The sequence below is a fragment of the Mus pahari genome, chromosome 13 (genome assembly GCF_900095145.1).
Source record: "Mus pahari chromosome 13, PAHARI_EIJ_v1.1, whole genome shotgun sequence".
Taxonomy (NCBI): domain Eukaryota; kingdom Metazoa; phylum Chordata; class Mammalia; order Rodentia; family Muridae; genus Mus; species Mus pahari.
The window spans coordinates 25157888-25178135 of NC_034602.1; the positions used below are offsets into that span (position 1 = coordinate 25157888).

Here is a 20248-nt window from a genome sequence, read left to right on the forward strand (position 1 = left end):
TTTTTTTTTTTTTGTTTTTTTTCGAGACAGGGTTTCTCTGTGTAGCCCTGGCTGTCCTGGAACTCACTTTGTAAACCAGGCTGGCCTAGAACTCAGAAATTCACCTGCCTCTGCCTCCCGAGTGCTGGGATTAAAGGCGTGCGCTACCACGCCCGGCTCAGGCTCTAGATTTTTACTGAGGATTTCTCAGGGCACACTCACCAAGTGTGGGTGGCATTATTTATTGTGTAGTAGGTTTGAGTGCCTAAGTTAATAGTGAAGGTCTCCTGACCTGCTTCTTTTTGGGGGAGGGGTGTATTTCAAGACAGCACTTCTCTGTGTAGCCCTGGCTGTCCCAGAACTCTGTAGACCAGGCTGGCCTTGAACTCACAGATATCTACCTGCCTCTGCCTCCCAAGTGCAGGGATTAGAGGTGTGCGCCACTACTGCTGGCCCAACTCTGCTTCTTAACAGCCCAAGGGTTCTGGGGGAGACTGCATGCTCTGAGCCACTCTACCTGGGGAGAGCCAGCTTTGGGCACAGCTCCCTGAGAGAGGCCCTGTGACTGCTGAAGATCCCACGCCCCTGCTGAGTCAGCATCCACTTACTCGTTCTCGCTTGTGCCAGTCAGTAGGCCAACCCTTCTCATCTAGGTGACACATAGCCTAGGGAGGCTGAAACAGGAGGACTGAGGGCTTGAGGCTAGCCTATGCCATATAGCAAGGACCCTAACTCAGACAACAGATGGACAGGCAGAAAACGATAGGAAACAAGTCCGGAAGTCCATCTATTTGACCAGGCCCTTTACTCAGGGTGCCCAGAGGGGGAACTAAGGTATCACTCAGGATGGCTCTGGGCAAGAGTCCTCTTACAAGCTCCTGGCTGTGACAGAGCTTGATGCTTAGGCTTAGGCTGTGGGGTTGGGTTCTCACCCCTTGCTGCTCTTGCCTGGCTTCTTATTGGTATCACCCACCTTCAAGAAGGCAGCAGAGGTGGGCATGGTAACACTTTAATCCTAGCACTCAGGAGGCAGAAGCAGGAGTATCTCTGAGTTTGAGGCTAGTCTGGTCTACATAGAAAGCTCCAGAACAGCCAGGGCCACATACAAACCCTGTCTCGAAAAGAAAAGAAAAGAAAAGAAAAGAAAAGAAAAGAAAAGAAAAGAAAAGAAAAAAGGAGGGTGTGCAGCAGAGAATGTGTGTCTCCTGCATGGGTGCCCTTCTGTCCCGACTTCCTCCTGCTTTCCGGGGCCTGTGTGTGGGACAGATGCTTCTCTCATTTTTATTGTTATTGTTTAGTGTTGGGAACTGAATTCAGGCCCTGTACATCCTAGGCAAGTGCTCTACCAGTTCGCCATACCCCAGCCCTTGCCTCTCTCTTCTGAAGGTTGCTTTATATAACCCGCTCACAGGGGCTAAAACTTCTTAGAGTCAATATTTTAAAGATTATGCAAGGTATGTTTGTGCAGCCCAAGAGTGCCAGGCCTTGGGGAATTTAAGAATTCTACCTGTTCCCCGGCAAGAGAAACCAAGGTGATTGGTATTTTGTTTGTTTTTCTTTTTGAGAGTAGCCCAGGCTGACTTCAAACTCCCTGTGCAGCCAAGGATGATCAGGAGTTTGTGATCCTCTGGTTTCCCTTCCCAGAGGACACAGAACACAGGGATTACAGGGACTTCCCAGTAGCCCAGTTTAGTCTTGAACTTTTTGTTTTGTTATGTTATGTTGAGACGGGGTCTCTCTGCATAGCCCTGGCTGTCCTGGAACTTGCTATGTAGACTAGGCTTGCCTTGAACTCACAGAGGTCTGCCTGCCTCTGCCTTACCAGTGCTAGGATTAAAGGGGTGCACTACTGTGCCCAGCTGGTCTTCAACTATGAATCTTCCTGTCTCCACCTCCAGGTTTCTGGGATTATTGGCATATGCCACCACATACCCATCTTTTCCTTAACATCTTAAAGCATCACACAGATTTATGTCTTAACAGATTTATGTTAAAATAGATTCCATGTTTATTTTACTATTAAAACTTCCTTACCCAAACATTTGTTTTGTGTTTTTGTTTTTGTTTTGTTTTTCCTTTTAAAGATGCCCTTGCAGATGCACCACATATATTCTGTGGCCTCAAGTGTCCTGGTCAGTATCATTTAGCCCAACCAAGAAATACAGCACTAGATGGTTTCTAAGGCCTCTGATCCCAGCCAGACTGGAAGAATCCAGCTGGACAGGCAGCAGGTAATGGAGCAGGCTCACTTTAACATCAACCTTTGATTGATCAGGCTATGGCCCAAAACACAGGTTCCTGCCAGAGGGTCCCCCAATAAATAAAACTCAACAGTGATGCTCCAGAGTGCTGGGGACAGGTGCAATGGCCGTAGGTCCTTTCCCAGAGTTGTGGGAGCTGCCTATGAGGGTGGACACAAATACCCAGGTTTGCAGAGAAGGGCTCTAATGATTTCTCCTTTCCTGCTGAGTCCTGGCTCTGTATCTTCAGCCTGGAGCTGTGAGGCCCTTCTACCCGCCATGGGCATGGTGGGACCTTTCCTTTGCCCATAGGGCTAGCTGGTCTGTCCATCCCATTCTCCTGTAGTGTAGGCTGGGAAGGGTCCATCCCGAACTGCAGACTTTCCACTGGGGCAGTTAGTCATCTGAGTAGTGGTTCCCTGTAGGGAAAGGAAGGACAGAGAGAGAGGAATCAGGTGGGGCTTAGGAGTTAGCCCGGGATCCCACCCAGCCCCTGGCACTCACCCAGGACGTTGAACTTGCACAGTGGGCAGGTCTGTTGTAGCATCAGCCAGGGGTCCACACAGTCTCGGTGGAACTCATGCTTACAGGGCAGTACCCGGAGCCACTGCAGGGTGGGAGGAGGGGCACAGGCTCTAGAGAGGAGCTAGACCTGTGCCCTTCACCAGACTGCACAGCACTCCTAGGCCATCCCCAGGTATGCTTTTGGCAGCCATAATAAGGACTGGAAGATGGTCCTGTTGGGAGATTGGAGGGTCTCTTGGGAGCAGGATTGGGGATACCACAGGTCAGCTTGTAGCTGGCTGTGCTCAGGCACTAACCTGCTTGTTACAGAAGTAATCTAGACACACAGCACACGTCTCAGTGCCCGGCTCTGGAAGGCTGTGTGCTGCCCTGCTCAGCCGGCAGCGCCGGGTCTTGAGGGATGCTAGTCTCCGAACCACACGGCGTTTGAACAGATCCTCCTGTGGGAAGAGGATGGCCACAGTCTCACAGGCCCAAGGGCTGTGGGCATGAGGGCTTCCACGGTCTGGCTCCCACCTGGCTTCCAGGCTCCTGCTGGCTCTGTCTTGACGCCTGCCGTTGGGCCTGAACCACAAGGCCTGTGCACAGGAGCATGGCTACAAGCAAGATGGCGTTCCATAGCTGCTGCAGGGGTTTCTGCGGAGGGAGGCAGATGTCAGGGCACTGAGGACACTCCACGTGCTTCCCCCCAGGGACAGCTACCCCCCGAAACACCGAGGGGCTCTGCCTGTGGAGGCCCCTTGCTTGCTCTTCTAAAGTCTTCATGCCACCGGCCTGTGTGCTCCCCCGGGTCTGCCCCAGCTCCATGGAGTGTCACATGTCTGCCCCAGCACAGATTTCCTCCTCAGCTGTTCTCAGTCCCTATATCCTCCACTCACCTTCATCTAAGTTGATGTTCACACCTGAAGCCACAGAAAAAGCTGGTGAAAATGTTTCTGTGCTATGATCATTTTCTCTTCAACCAGAAGCACGAAGCACTCCCCACCCCCATGCCCAGGACATCACCAGCAATCTGACAGCCATGCCCGGTCTCCCTTGTCCCTTGCCTTGCCATACTTCTCCTGTCTTGAAAATTGATTTTCATTGTCCCTTCTCTTTACACCTTTGGCCCACTGCTCCAGGAGCATCCCCTGACGCTCAGGGTAAGTGCTCCCCCTGCCCAGCCCCCCTAATACCCACAGGCCATGGGCTCCCTTGCTGCTGTCCTGCATAGTCCTCGAGGCCCTTTAGTATGACATAGTCATATTGGAGACTCAGCCTTTGGGGGAATGAAACCGAATCAGCAGAAGAAGCAAGCCACAGGGGCTTTCCCACCCAAGTACACCACTTCACACCAAGTTTAGATATACTGTGACTAAACAATTCACTTCAAAGCCCTCAGCTTTCCTAGTAGCTCTTTGTCACAGCAGACAGGGTGGGATGTCCAAACAGCCCTATAAATCCTGGGACTGTTCTTTCTAATATACGTTAGACTTCCATTACAGCAAAGAAGGGCCAAAATGACCAGACAAAAGAGCCACCATGCTAGACCAGGCCGAGAGCCATGAATGCAGCACAACCAGCCCTTGCCTGGGGTGACAGCACAGGGGTCATCAGAGGTGCCTGTAACCCAGCCTCTTTCCCCCTAATCACAGTGCACGGGGTCATCAGAGGTGCCTGTAACCCAGCCTCTTTCCCCCTAATCACAGTGCACGGGGTCATCAGAGGTACCTGTAACCCAGCCTCCTTCCCCTCTAATCACGGTGGAGTGGTGGCTTCTAGTCTGAGCCCAAGGTTGGGCTCAGGTCCTTTTTGCTATGACCTGGAAGAGCTTGTGCCTACTGCCATGTTGTGGGTCAGCCCTACGAAATGACAGTGTTTACCTGCCCCCTGGCCACAGTGTAGGCTACTGTGCAATGTCCTGTGCTACAGTGTGGCAAGCCAATCAGCCATCAAGGCAGAGGCTCTCTGCAGCCTGTGGTCTGGAGCAGCCAGGCTGTTGTTCAGCACAACTTCCTCACTCCCAGCTCAGGGCAGTAGCTGGGCCTGGAGTCCATTGTTCACCAGGGCAGTTACTAGAGATACTTGCCCAGCTAGCATTTGAACATCTCACCTGCCATAGCTGTATAACACGGAACAGGCCACCCCCATCTTGGCTGGCAGTACCTTCGCGGCTGTTCAGTTTTGTCCTCTGTCCCTGCCAGCCTGGACTAAGCTATACATTCTCAACTCCAGACCACGGAGGCCCTTCCCCAGCCTGCTCTTCTCACAGATGTAACCTGTCCCTCTGCCCTTCACCGAATGCTTCCCTTCCCCACAGGTCTGTGAAGTGCACCCCAATGCGGGGGGAGGAGAGAGAGAGAGAGAGAGAGAGAGAGAGAGAGAGAGAGAGAGAGAGAGAGAACAGGAAAGTACCTGGCTTAGGTGGTTCACCTAAAGTTTAGAAGTCAGGGTTGTAACCTGTCTGACTTGAAACTGGCCCACATCACAAAATATTGGAATCTATGCACTAGGAGAAGAGAGTATGTTGGGGTTCAAGAAATGCTGTGGACTGAACACCTCGAACCCCTGGAAGCCAAGCACTGGAAGATGTGGACACGCAACGCAGCCATAACCACGAGGACACAAAGTCACTCTCTCTAACATACAGGCTTAGAGCTCCTAAGGCAGTGTGAAGGCCTAGCAACGCCCAGGCATGCTGAGCAGATAGTGGGGCTATGAGCAGAGGAGCAAACACTCAAAGCAGGAAGGCAAGATGAGCGGCGAGGGGTCCACGAGCCAGCCAAGGACTCGTGTGGACTGAGAAGAGGATCCAATACCAATCACTGGTCGGGCCCAGAGGCAGGAAGTCAGGGTGCATACGGGAGCTAGAGAGTAAGGCATACAGGTGGCGAGACATGACCCAGTGGAGGTGACATTGTCTACCAGAACACTTGCTTAGCATGTACATGGCCCTGGGTTCTATCCCCAATGGGGAAAAACTGGGGCAAGTAAGAGTTATAAGGCCACTGAGCAGAGACCATGCAGGCATCAGCAGCCATTGCCCACCACCTAGGCTAAGTGTCATGGTACTGCTAATAATCTACTACTACATAATCCACTCTGCTAAACAGTCAGCTCTAACGTATGTAGGGCTGTCCTAGGATCCATTGGGCCTACCTGCTCCTGGGCCCGAGCACCTCCCAGGCACACCAAGTCCTGCCAGCCTCCGTAGCCATCCTTGGAGAGACCACAGGTGGTCCACAATGTCAGCTTCCACTCGATGTTGGCTGAAAGGGACTCTCCACTGCTGATCTCAGCAGTAGCCTGGGTCCTCCTGAGAGGAGAGTCATGGGTGGGGAGCAGACAGAAGGCCTTGGGAAGGGAGGCCTAAATTCATCTACCTGGCTTTGCAGTGGATACCCAAGGATACTGTTGCCATAGGCCTTCCGATTTGGCTCCCAGACCTTTCCTGGCTGCTCTTTGCCCGTGTTTTTACGTACCCAGGCCGAGGAATTGCCTATCAACCTGGCATCCAGCTTCCTCACACTGGGCTGGTCCCCTCTGCCCACAGAACAGCTCCTTTCCCAGACCCTGACTCTCCTTCCCATGCCATCCCCCAGTTTCAACCTCAGGAGTTTAAGGGCCTGCAGGTAAGGGCCTTCTCCAGAGACACCCTCCTCCCCTAGAGCCCACTGGGAAAGCAAGGGACCCACAGCACTCAGGCATCAGACCACCCCGAACAAACGGAACTCACTGCAGAAGTGCCTCCAACAGCTTGGTGACATTGGAGGAGTAATGGAGAACAATCACTGGCCTCAGCAGAAGCTGGGATATATCCAGCTGCAGGAGACAAGGCAGGGTCAGCACGCTCCCATCCCCTGTCCCCTCACCTGCTCACCCGCACAGTCCAAGCCAGGTTACCTCTCGGACCACACTGTGGTTTAGGATGAGGAGAAGCAGGGCAGAGGCTCCCAGGAAAAGGGCTCGGCGCATCTGTAAGGGAAGCCAGAAGGTGAAAGGCTGCCACACACCTGCCTTACCCGAGGCCCCAGCTCTCAGGAGCCCGGCCTCTGGATAGACTAGCTATAAGCTCCCTGAAGTCAAGCCAAAGCTAAGGGATGGTTTTGGAGGCCAAAGAGATAATAACAGCCAAAGGCAACACACAACAGTGGTGGACTAAGGCAATACTTAGTTATGGAACATAGATCACAACATTTCATAGGCGCTAACTTTCCCATACCATAGCTACATAAGGAATAGTCTTGATTTTAAGAAATTTGCACATTACCATGTGAGAACTTACACTCCTTTCATTCTGTAGGATCCAACATTCTTTTCATTGGCCCTAGTCCTGGCCAAGCAGCTCTCCACCCTTGCCGGCTCCTATCCCCAGAGCAGGTCCACTTTCCCCAGCGAGTCTCTCCACCTCCCCATCACACTGCTTTGAGGCTCCATACTGGTGTCCCCTGACCCACTCCGGCCCACGGCTTCTCTGGAAAGACTCCTCATAGGCCACCTGTTAGCCTGGCTCTAGCAGATGTTTCAAAAGCATTTTCTTTCTCCCCTTCCCTCAAACACCCTTTGCACCTGCTGGACCAGAGCCTTGGGATATGCCTTCTGGCTACTGCCTTGATTCTCCTGGTGGAACTGGGCGACCTGCTCTTTGCCCACATATGCCACTGCAATCCAGCCATCTACAGGTATCTCTTGCTCAGCATCCACGACATCCATCTGTGTAACGGGGAGCCATGAAAAGAGGGAGGCAAGGGGAATAAAAGAGGCAGCCGGGGTCTGCCACAAAGCACACAAGGTCAGGGTATGTGAATGAGTGTGGAAGGGGCACGTGTATCTCAGGTTTGCGAACTCCTGAATGCTGGGAGTAGCATTCTGGGCTGTCAAGGGCTAGTTTCTGGATGAAGACAGCGGGTTCTATCCGAGGGTCATGGCAAGTTTAGGCGGGGCTGAGCTCACCAGCAGCAGGCGGCCGCCCAGCAGAGGTTCCGGACCGGCTTCGGGACCGATCCTGACGCCCTCCAAAACCAAGGCGTCCTGCCGCGGCAGCTTCACATCCACTCGCACTGAGCGGGCTCCGCCCCGTCCCTCCCGGGCCGCCGGCTCACTGCCGTCCGCCGCCGCTCCGGGCCCCATCAGGCCCAGCCACAAAGGCAGCAGGGGCAGCAGTAGCAGCAGCGGCGACGGCGGCGATGGGGGAGGGGGCGGCAACGATGGCGACCTCAGCGCGGGGCGATCGGCAGGGCCCATGATCGAACCGGAGAGGTGGCGAGGCCGTAGTCTAAGGTCCGGGAAACCGGGAGAACCGAGTGAGCCAGGCCGCGCCGGACGAGGCGGGGCTCGGCACCGGGAGGGGCGGGGCCGCAGCCGGAGGGGGCGGTGCGGGGGGGGGGGAGGCTGAGTTGGATGCTTGACAGCGAGAGCGCCTCCTGGTGGCTCCTGAGAAACCTAATGTAGGAGGCTTGAGGAGCTGAGATGGGGCAAATACCTTAGAGCAGAGCCTTGGAGAGCCCACCAGGTTGTCAGTCAGTGGAGACAGGTGCCGGTTGTCTCAGGATCGGAGAAATGTAGGGGCGAGGGAGCTGTAGGGGTCTGGGCTGATTGACCTACGCGGTGTTGTCCAGGCTATGTCTCATCCTCCTCCGGGTTCCAGGCAGCAAAAGAATCACAGATGGAAAGCAGATGGGGAGATTTGAGGCCATGGCTTTAAAGGAGCAGGGAGGAGGACTGGGCACATGAGACTGGACAAAACACGCAGAGCCAGTGGCACGGAGCACTGGGCTGTCCTCGTCTGTAAAATGGGCTTGATCTAAATCTAACATGATCGCCAGTGCTTACTGGAATGAGAAGGTTCCGCTTTTGTCGAAAATTTGTCCTTCAGCCCAGAGGTTTGTGGTTGCTGGTAGCTGGCTCAGTCTGAAACCTGAGCCTTTTACAAATTGTACCCTGATAAAAGGGCAAAGAGCAGATGAACTGCAACCCCCCTCCCACTTTCTAATAAAATATTAAAATCTACAGAAAATAGAAACCTATTTAGCCACCAGGATGCAATGACCAAAATATTCCTAAAAGAAGACAGAGATGTAGAGAAGAAGCTGGGCCGGCCTGCAGACAGGAAACCGACATAAAATCAGTCAGCACGTGTATAAACGTGGTTGTCAGAGGAGGTACTGCACTTGGGGACCTGGGAGGAGGTGCTATGGCTTGCTCTTTGCTAAATCACAACAAAGTTAGAAACCACCGGGAAAAGATGTGAAATTGGACCCCTACTGCACCGTGCATAGGGAAAACCAATTCATGTGAATTAAAGACCCAAACATGACAAATACAACTTTAACATTTTAATGAAGAACACGATTTTGATGGTTTCAAGTGCTTGAGAGTGTTTGTTTGTTTGTTTGTTTTGGTTTTTCGAGACAGGGTTTCTCTGTGTAGCCCTGACTGTCCTGGAACTCACTCTGTAGCCTAGGCTGGCCTCGAACTCAGAAATCCGCCTGCCTCTGCCTCCCAAGTGCTGGAATTAAAGGTGTGTGCCACCACACCTGGCTTGTTTGTTTGTTTTTAACGACAGAAAAACTACATAATGATGGGCATGCCTGTGATCCCAGCACTTGGGAGGGTGAGGCAGGAAGATCATGAGTTTGAGACCAGCCTGTTAAACAGTGAGACCCTCTTTTTTTTTTTTTTTTTTTTTTTTTTTTTTTTTTTTTAGAAAAGATGTTAAATGATGTATGTAGCAACTGGAGAGATGGCTCAGTTATTAGAGCACTGGCTGCTCTTTCAGAAGATCTGGGTTTAATTCCCAGCACCCACATGGACTGCTAGTTCACAATTGCTTGAGAGTCCCAGGGGATCTGTTGCCCTCTTCTGGCCATTATAGGCTACTGCATGTATATGGTACACTGCATGCCTGTGGAGCAAGCCGACACTCATAAGAATAAAATAAAAAGAGAAAAGTTCTTACATTTAAAATAGAGTTGTTAGGATGGCTCAGTGGGTAAAGCCTGGTGACCTTCCCTGGGACTCATGATAGAGGAAGAGAGCCAGCTCCTGCAGTGTCCCTTGGCCTTCACCCATGACTTGGCATATCCTCCACTCACACCCACATTTCCACACATGTGCCATGATACACACGGTCTCCTAGTACGCAGAACTAGATATAAAAATGTGCTGGGTAGTTTTATATCAACCTGATACAAGCTGGAGTCACCTGAGAGGAGAGAACCTCAGTTAAGAAAATGCCTCCGAGATGGGCATGGTGGCGCATGCCTTTAATCCCAGCACTGGGGAGGCAGAGGCAGCTGGATCTCTGAGTTCAAGGTCAGCCTGGTTTACAGAGTGAGTTCCAGGACAGCCAGGGCATCCGGGGCTATGAAGAGAAACCCCATCTCAAGCCCCCCCCCCCCAAAAAAAAATGCCTCAATAAGATCAGGCTGTAGGCCGGCCTGTAGGGCATTTTCTTCATTAGTGATTGACAGGGGAGAGCCCAATCCATTGTGGGTGGTGCTATCCCAGGGTTCACAGTTCTTGGTTCTCTAAGAAAGCAGGCTGTGCAAGCCATGGGGAGCAAGCCAGTAAGCAGCACCCCTCCATAGCCTCCTCATCAGCTCCTGCCTAGAGATCCCTGCCCTGACTTCCTTCAGGGAGGGACTATGATGTGGAAGTGGGAGCCATGTAAACCCTTTCCTCCCCAGTTGCTTTTGGTTATGGTGTTTATCACAGCTCTAGGAACCCTATTGGACAAAAAGTATTAATAAATAAATAGTATTTAAAAATAAATAATGTGCCCATGATAAAGTGAAAGGTGGCACACTAAGGCAAAAGAAGGGCTGGGGAGACCAATCAGCAGGTGAGGCTGCAGTGCAGGCGTGGGGACCAGAGACTGCTCAGCAGGGGAGACTGCAGTGCCGGTGTGGGGACCAGCGACCACCTGTAAACACTGGTGTAAATATTAGGTGATCACTGGGCTATAATCCCAGAGCTGGAGACAGAGAACCCCTTAAGCTAGCTAGCTCAAGTCCATGTGAAAGACCTACCTCAGTATATGAGTGGAGATCCAGCTAGGAAGATATGCACATGAACCAAAAAACCCTCCATGAGCATGGATGTAAATAAGTAAAGTGATAGAAACCTCAGCCCCAAACTTGAAGAAAATATTTGTAACCAAACGAATCATCCCCAGTATGTATAATGCTCAGATAAAAGAAGGAGACATCACCAATAGGACTGGACGGACGAGGGGACAAGAATGGTCTATACATGTGGAAAGTCTGCCAAGGATGTGGCTCATAGACGGAGCACACGCTTCACATACATGAGCCCTTGATTCAGTCCTCTGTGGTATGGCAGGTGTTGAAAAACTAAAAGTAATTATTCTGGGGGGTGGGAGGAGGTAAGTATTCAAGACAGGGTTTCTCTGTGTAGTCCTGACTAGTATTCACTAAGTAGACCAGGTTAGCCTTGAACTCAGAGATCCACCAGCCTCTACCTCCTAAGAGCTGGAATTAAAGGTGTGTGCTAACACAACCTGGCAAAATTAACTATTGAGCAAAAAAACCTAAGTAAGAATTGTTAAGTCCTGTGAGAGAGTAGCTGGAGTTTGACAATGTCAGGCACTGTTAGGGAATTAGCATTTTCACTCAGCTGAGGGGTTAGGATTTAGCTAGTTTGTTGTGCTAGCAAGGAACAGCCACACTAGAAAACTATTTTCACCAAGGGAAACCGGATGCATTTGTGTAGGTGGTATTCAGTTCTAAGTATCTAGTTTAGAATTGTAGGCCAGTGGGCATGGGGGAATAAAGGGAGTGGGAGAAAACCCGTGTCCCGCCAGAGTTCCGGTGCTCTGGGTGGGCAGAGCCGTATGCTTTCCACGCAGCCTGGATTGGGTGTCTGGCTGTGGGAAGCCACGGACCCCAGCCCATGGGGGTGGGGGAGAAAAGGGGCAGTCCGAGGTCTCTGGGCCTCACTGAGGCCAGAGATAACAGGTTCTCGGTCTTGGGCATCCCAGACGCTGCTGGACACCATGGAAGAGCTGAGGACAAAGTGGAGGCCCTGTGGGCAGCTCAGTTATCCCTAGGACCAAAGGGAGGAGAGGGCAGAGGATGGGGGGCGCTGGGTGGTTCCCACGCAGGCGAGAATCTTTGGTCCAGTCTGTGGCTGGAGCGCAGGAAGGCCTTCCGGCGGGAGGTTGGACATGTTCCATCATTCAAACACGGAGGACCTTGATGAACAGAGATGGTCTATGGTTTTAGAGCTTTATTGTAGGAAGGCAGAGAGAAAGAGAGGAGGTAAAAGAAAGAGAGAGGCCGGCGGTGAAGAGAGGGGGAAGGGAGGGAGAGGAGAGCTAGAGATGAGAGTAAGAAAGGTGAGAGCTTAAGAGAGAGGAGGGGCCAAGCAGCCCCTTTTATAGTGGGCTGGGCTGCCTTGCAGTTGCAGGGTGGCTGTGGGGAGGAGCACACCTGGCTACTGTCAGGTAGCTGTGGGGGTGGAGTCTAACCAGAATGCCAGGAGCTTTGTCTGCCAGACTGAGAGTTACAGAATTATGGAGTTGGGGTCTCTGTGGTGTCAGGCACTTATTTCTGGGAACGTGGCTTACTGTTCTGTCCCTCGTAGAGTTTCTACTGGGTCTCTGGAGCAAGCCTCGCTCAACCAAAACAGGCTGCCTTTCACGGCCCCACATAGAATAATGATTATCCACACAGACAATTATTGCTATTTTTAAAAATAAATCTTCCCTGTCTCGAAAAACCAAAAAAAAAAAAAAAAAATCTTAAAAAATAAGCCTAACTAATCCTAAAATGCTGGCACACACCCATACACTAAGCATTTTGATGTAGTAGCAAGCAGATTGTGGGTTCAAGGTCAGCCTGAGCTACAAAGTGAGACCTCCATCTGCAAACAAGCAAATAAAACTGGATGCTGCAGCAGGCACATGCAATCCCAGATCCTCAGGAGGCTGAGGCAGGGGGACTGGCTGAGCCCAGGAGTCAAAGCCAGCACTGATAATGTAGCGAGACCTGCCTCTAGTAAATAATCCAACTTCCAAATCTCTGCCCCCTAAGCCGTACTTTAAGTCAGTGCCACTGGAGGTAGGTTTGCTTCTGTTAGCTGTAAAAAGGTTTCCAGAGGGATAATTCCCACGTACAGTCTTGGCTGAGAACCACCCAACTGTGGTGAACAACATGAGGTTGCACTTCGAAAGACTGCACATAGCCCAACTCTATAACTAGGAGAAGAGGTGAATAACGGATTCTTCATATGCAGACTATCACGAGATGAGTGCTTCGCAGCACAAATGATTCTTACGGGAAGCCGAGTACAAAAGGCACTTTGTTTGTTTGTTTGTTTGGTTGGTTGGTTGGTTAGTTTTGGTTGTTTTGAGACAGGGTGTCTCTGTGTAGCACTGACTGTCCTGGTACCAGCTTTGTAGACCAGGCTGGCCAAGATCTCACAGAGAGCCACCTTAAAAGGCAACTTCTTCTTCTTCTTTTTTTTTTTTTCCTAAAGATTTATTTATTTATTTCATATATCTGCGTTCACTGTTGCTGAGTGCAGATACAACAGAAGACGGCACTGGATCTCATTACAGATGGTTGTGAGCCACTATGTGGTTGCTGGGAGTTGAAATCAGGACCTCTAGGAAGAGCAGTCAGTGCTCTTAACCACTGAGTTGTCTCTCCAGCCCAAAAGGTAACTTCTTAAGAAGCCCAACAAGCTCACTGGGGTGTCTAAGATCAACACACAAAAGCCAGTCTGCTTGTGCAAGGGACAATTTCAAAAATAAAGCAGTCACCTAACTTATAATAATATACAAATAATATACAAATAATAATATAATAATATACAAAGTAATGAAATATCTTTGGAGAATAATACAGATAAGGAAGTAAAGGACACGTGTGCTGGAAACTATAAAATGTTACTGAACTGCATAAGAAGACCAGACAGACAAACAGACCCAGAAAGGCATCTGCACTGATGGAGTAGCAGAAGGAATATTGCTAAAGCTCTAGTGCTACCCAAAGCAACAGAGGAAGTCTGTGCAGTCCTGTCACAGCTGTAGTGACCGGTGAAGGGACGAGCCCAGCCCCGGTACGTGTGGAATTACAAGGGAACCAAATAGCCAGAGCAGATTGAAACAGGGGAATCCAGAATCAGGAGTTGCAGGACTCACTCTGAAAGCTCCAGTGGTCAAATGATGTGGCACTCACAGAATGACAGAGGATGGAAAGATGGCTCAGTGCCCAAGAGCTAGTCCTGCTCTAGTACAGGACTGGAGCTCTCAGCATGCACATCAGGCAGCTCACACTCACCCATGACTCTGACTCCTGGGGAACCAATGACCTCTCTGACCTTCTAATGCACTGACACTCATGTATGAACCCATACCCACCCCAACATGAATACACAGATTTAATAATTTTTTTTAAAAAAATCTTAAAGACACATAGAGAGAGTCAGTGAGCGATGGAAGAGAATTGTAGAACCGAGTGTCTAGATATAAATCATCTGTACATCCTCGGAGTTGATTTTCGGTTCTACTTTTTAGGATTTCCTTTTATTTTATGTACGTCTGTGTAGCATGTACATGCAGTGCCAACAGAGGCCAGAAGAAGGCAATGGGTCCCCTGGAACTGGAGTTAACAGATATAATTGGCCAAGGGTGTGCTGCGAATTGAGCCTGGGTCGTTGGAAGAGCGTCTAGCACTTTCATCCTACGAGCCAGCTCTCCAGGTTTCACAGAACTGGTGATGGCAAGATCGTTCAGAGGAAAATGGAGCTATTTCACCAGCAACCTACGGGATGATAAAGTCATAGGCAACGCCACTGGCAAAATGGTTCCTCAGCAGAACCTTACGACAGTGCAGTCCTGAAGACAGGCACTCAAACGCTCTTTGACAGTTCCTCAAAAGCTGGAACATGGTACATGCTAGTGAAGGTGTGGAGAAACTCGAATCCTTGTCCATGGTTGGCACGTTCTCAAAAAGTCAAACGCAGGCTGGGGAGACAGCTCAGTGAGTAACGCAGTTGCTGTGGCAGCAGGAGAACCCGAGTTCAGGCCCAAGTACTCACATAAAAACCAGCAAAGGACGGGTTTCTGTAACCCTAGTATTAGTGGGTGAACACAGGCGGACCACAAGGACCACCTAGCCAGTCTAGCAAAAATACCAAGTTCGCCGGAGTGAGCGGGACCAACCGAGCAGGGCTGGAGTGAGCAGAGGTCCTGAGTACAATTCCCAGCAACCACATGACGGCTCACAACCATCTGTACAGCTACAGTGTACTCATATACATAAAATAAATAAATAGATCTTTAAAAAAATTTACAGAGTTCACAGTTCAATGAGAGACCTTGCCTCAAAAACAAAGGTGAAGAAGCAATGGAGGCACCCTGAGGGCTGGAATGAGAATGGCCCCCAGAGGCTCACACGTCTGAACACTTGGTTCCCACTTGCTGGAACTGTTGGAGAAGGATTAGGAGGCGGAGGACTTGTGTCACTGGGGGCAGGATTTGAGGTTTCCAAAGCCTCACGCCAGCCCCACTGAAATCTCTGCCTCCAGCTTGCCATTAAGACTTGACCTGCGCTGCCGCTCCAGCCAAGGACCTCATGCTCCAGCGTCATGGACTGGAACACTCTGGATTCTTAGCCCACTGAAACACACTCTTTTACGGGTTACTTTGGTCATGGTGGTGTCTTATTACAGCAATCAAGAGTAACCAAGAAAGACGCTGGTAGCAGGGAGTGGCCTTTTGCTATGAAGGATCTGCCTGTGCTATTCTTGGGAAGAATGTAGAAGTCTTTGAAACTTTGGACTAGGAGAATGGTTGAACACTCTAAGTAGGGATTAATGGGTGATCCTAGTAGGAGCTTGGGAGACAGTACTACTGAGAGCAATGGGGACTATGGTGGCCCATGTCAGAGGGAACAATATTAGCAACTGGGCTAGAGACCATTTTTGTGATATTTTGGCAGACTGTAGCTATTTTCTGCCCTTGTCCTAAGAATTTGCCTGAGGCTATATTGAAAAACAATGGACTAAATTTGTTGGCAGAGGACATTTCAAGACAAACATTGACTCTCGTGTGGGTTAGTAGTGATCACTCTACAATGAAAATGAGCAAACAAGGCAAAATGCACAGCTTAAAGAGAGAAAGGGCACCGGGATAACTTAATGTTGGAGCCAAGGTTTGTGCTGAAAGAGGGAAAGAGATTAAGGAGAGACCTGATCTGAAATGGAATGAAGAGAGGGGTCCCTGGGCAAGACCCCACAAGCTAAGCTTCTCATGTGTGAGAGGAGAAGGCCTGGGAATTTTCTGCTCTGAAAAAAAAGCCACAAATGAAAGCTGCTGCTAGTGTGACTGAAAGGGGGGCAGGTTCCATCCCAAGTGCACAGCCAAGCTAGGCAGTGCTGTCCATGTGTGTCCGGTTTCAGTGTCAAGAAGGAAATACAAGTGAAGTATTGACTCCCCCAGGCAGTGTGTGGCAGGGAAGTCCCTGCCTAGGACCCTGACCGGCCATGCCATGACACTGTGAAGGTAAAGCCCAGGCTTCACTGGAGACCCCATGATGTGGGAGGTGACCGAGCTGTGCTACCTGCAAGGACAGCCATAGACTGTGAGTGGAACCAGACTGGGGTTGGCAGGGGCTTGGGTGGGGGGATGTTACAGGCAGCAAAGTCAGAAGGGCAGAGCCCTGGAATTTGAAATTTTCCCTGCTAGGTTTTGGTCTCCCTTGGTACAATATTTCCTCCCCGTGCTCCCTTTTCTGCCTTTCAGAATGGTATTTTATATTCTCTGCCATGGAATGTTAGAAACATGTGAGTTTGTAAAGACATTATAGGGGGTAAAACCAAGAGATTGCTTTCAGTCTCAGAAGAGACTTTGAATTCTTGACTTTAAAGTATTGAAACCAAAGGCTATGGGAACTTCTGGACTTGGACTGAGTCATTTTGCATTATATGGCCACGAGCCTATGGGGGTCAAGGTGCTTTGCATGAGAATGGCCCCATAGGCTCATATATTTTAATGCTTGTTTCCCAGTTGGTGGAATTGTTTAGGAAGGATTAAGAGGTGTGGCCTTGATGAAGGCATGGACTGGGAGCGAGGCAGACCCACCCATTCCCAGCAATGGACAGACAGGATGCTCAACACCTTCAGTGCCTTTGAAGGAGGCAGGCCTGCAGCTCCAGCTTGCTTGACTTCTGGGACAGGATGGGGAGCCAGGAGGGACAGGACAGCCATTTTCCCATCATGTGCTTCCAAGCAAGCCACTTCTCCTTTGGCCAGCTTGTATGGGTCTTGGATGAAAAGATTTGGGTCTTTTCACCCCACATGCTCTGATTCCAACCCGCTTGTTTCTGGTTATACCAGGTTTCCTGACCCTGGCCTGTAAATGGAGGGGACCCCAGTTTCTAGCTGTCCTTTTTTTTTTTTTTTTTTTTTTTTGAGACAGGGTTTCTCTGTNTAGTCCTGGCTGTCCTGGAACTCACTTTGTAGACCAGGCTGGCCTCGAACTCAGAAATCCGCCTGCCTCTGCCTCCCGAGTGCTGGGATTAAAGGCGTGTGCCACCACGCCCGGCTCTATCTGTCCTTAAGTCTTAAAGCCGTAGGAGGATCCAGGCTGAGGCAAGAGATAGATATGTCCCTCAGTGGCAGATAGGAGGATTTGTATCAGTAATAGGGAGCACAGTAAGGTCAGAGAGCCCACCCTCCCCAAAATGCCACCTAACTGTGAAACTTCACTTAACTGTGAAACGAGTTCCTCCAGCAGCTAAGGCTGTGCAAATGCCTCCGGGGTAGGTGAGGCATGCCATGGACTGTGGTGCTGGCAGGAAGTGCAGACTACATGCAGGTTATGTGCTCTAATAATCGGAAGAACCATGCAGCACACTGCCACCAGGGGGCATCCTAGCCCCAGGGGAAAGGTTGCCACCTTGGATCTCCCAGTTTGGCAGGTTATTTTGTATAGAAAGAGCCTCAAGGAAAGAAATGCCCAGCTCACCGGATCAAATCCCAGGCCTAGGGGGCCTGAGATTCCATGCGATAACAAGAGACATTCTGGTTCCAGAGTTGGTGGTAATTTTAGACACTAGGGGTGGCACACAGAATTCAGAAGTCTCTCCCCACCTTGCAGACATGAAGCCCAAACCAACACAGGAGAATCGTTGACAGTCCCTGGGGTGCCATCATAGCTCCCTCTACCCACCTGGATGCCCAGAGAGGGTTACTGGGGCAGTCACCCAGGGTCACACAGGCCAGGTGGAGAGTGGCAGCAGGCAACTGTCACACAGCCTGAGGAGGAAGGGACAGACCACTCCTTCCTTTGTCCATCCACCGAGGTCCAGACACTGAGCACACAGCTATGGCTCTGGCTCACAACGGCTCCTGCCCTTAAGAACAGAGAGTAAACCTAACCACATACACTGTCATCCCATTCCAGACCACGGCTGAGCGCCACATGGAGAACAAAACAGAATGAGATAGGCATGGGGGTCGGGGCAACTTCAGTCTGTAGTCAGGCACAGGAAAGCCACTCCCAGATGGTGTGTGGGTGGCGCCTACAGAAAGTCTGGGGCAGGAAACAGGAAGTGGGAGCAGACAGAAGCTGCTGAGTCCTCTAGGTTCTAGGTATCTTTTCCATAAACGAGTTTACCTAACTCCGAGGTGAGGTAGTGAGGTTCCCACTCCCATTTCTCAATAGGAACCTGAGGACTGTGACAGCTAACATTGTTAAGTAACAGAACCAGGCGGTCTGGTTCCAGAGTTGGTGGGCCACCGTTCTGTTTCCCAAGTCCATGGTGGGGAGCGAACAGACCTGGTGCTGAGAACTGGCCTCCGTCTTGGATACGGGGTAAGAGGAGAAGTGTTAACAGACATTCACCAGGGAAGTCCCCAGCCTCTTGCCGACTAGTCCCAGACTGAAGTAAGGCCTTCAGGGACCCTTCCAGTTCTCTAGTCTTCTCTGAGGCAGTCCGGAGGCCCCAGATCCCTGCCCCCAGCCTCTCCCTTGGCAGCTAACTGGGCCACCTCATTCTAAAGGGATTTGATTCTCTGAGACAACCGGAGACTGGTGAGAAAGGACTTAGGGATTAGACGGTGATACCCGGGAAGGGACTTAATCAGAGGGCTTCAGGTGTGGGAAGTAGATCTGGGAGAGGATTTGTATCTCTTGACAAAGCCAGGGTGGACTGCAGAACCGAGGAGGAAGTGGGGACCCAGGGGAAGAGAGGGGTGAACTTAATTCTCCTTTTCTCATTGTCTTCAAATAACCCATGACAACAACAACAACAACAATAATAACAACGATGTCCCGCCCTGTGCAGTCACCACTTTCCCACAGCGGCCCAGGGGGAAAGGCGAGGATTAGTTTGCACGCTAGGTTACTGGCGCTTGGAGAAGAGAGGTAACCTGAAGCAGATGCAGCCCCATAAGGCAGGGTTAAGAGGAGGGGACTTCCTCTGGGGCTGCCCTATGAGTTCAAGGGCTTTCCAGAAAGTTCCTACGGCCCTGGGGTTGTGGAAGTAGAGTGTTCCACAAATATTTGTTGAAGGGTTTAAAAGAGCGGGCTGTGTTTCTGTCTCACATCCCCGTGCCAATCTTTGTAGCACTTTGCCTGCCATGGGTGTCAGGAGAGCTGAGGTCAGGGCGCCAGGGGAGGGACTTTGATTCTGAGGCCACTGTCCTCCATTAGGTGAGGAGGTCCCGGAGGCACAAGCCAGTGGCCATGGAGGGAACACGGTGCCCCCATTCTTGCTGTCACACCCATGCATGCTGGTGCCGAATAGCTCCCATAACACATTAGTTCTGGGGTACAGAACAAGGCTGACACTTCCAGTCCAGAGCCCTTCTTGTGCCCAGTGCTGCTCCCCAGAAGAATTTAAATCCCAGCTACCTAATTCCTAAAGTTAAAGCTCCCGAGTTCTTCTTTTAGTTGTCCATACCTCCTCTGCCTCAGTCCCCAGCAAGGCGCACTCACACTCAGAACCACACACACTATGCCTCCGAAGCTTACGTCCAGGCAGGCAGCCTTACCCTGGCGGTCAGGTCCTTCCTGTCAGTCCAGGTGACAGTCACAACAGGGAAGAGTCCTCCTGGTGAAGGACAGGAGAGGGCTTCTGGTTGGCAGAGGTCACATTTCAATGGGCAGACAGGGCAGATGTTGCTGGAAACAGCTTTGGGTCAGGGCTTTGTGAGCAAGAGCTGGCTGGCTGAAAGAAGTAAGAATAGCTGACGGGCAGAGGGGAGACGCGTGCTTGGGGAACAGATTTTTTTTTTTTTGGCAGTTCGGGTCGCAAAGGATGCTGGGAGGAGATGGAGTAGGCCTTGAAGCAAGACCTTGGGATCGGGGTAACTTCTGAAGGACCAGCAAGTGATGGTTCTTGAGCAGAGGGAAGCAGTGCAGGGAGGGAGATGTGCAGGGCAGGGAGAGGGAAATGGAGAAAAGGTAAGGTGGGAAGGAGAGGGCCTCAGTAGCTAGCTCCAGACTGTTTATCTAGGATTTATATTATCAGATTAACCGTTGGCTTCCCCG

At 50.9% G+C, this 20248-nt stretch overlaps 1 protein-coding gene across 1 annotated transcript; it reads right to left on the reverse strand.

Moving 5' to 3' along the window:
• Positions 1-1991: 1991 nt before the first annotated feature.
• On the reverse strand, positions 1992-8045 carry Rnf215 (ring finger protein 215). Its single transcript, XM_021210904.2, has 9 exons — positions 7677-8045; positions 7293-7436; positions 6627-6698; positions 6460-6545; positions 5883-6039; positions 3261-3380; positions 3041-3184; positions 2724-2826; positions 1992-2638 (listed from the first exon to the last, which is right to left on the reverse strand). Exons 1-9 carry the CDS (start codon positions 7965-7967, stop codon positions 2616-2618), a joined length of 1140 nt encoding a protein of 379 aa, XP_021066563.1. The 5' UTR covers positions 7968-8045; the 3' UTR covers positions 1992-2615.
• Between the last annotated feature and the right edge of the window lie 12203 nt (positions 8046-20248).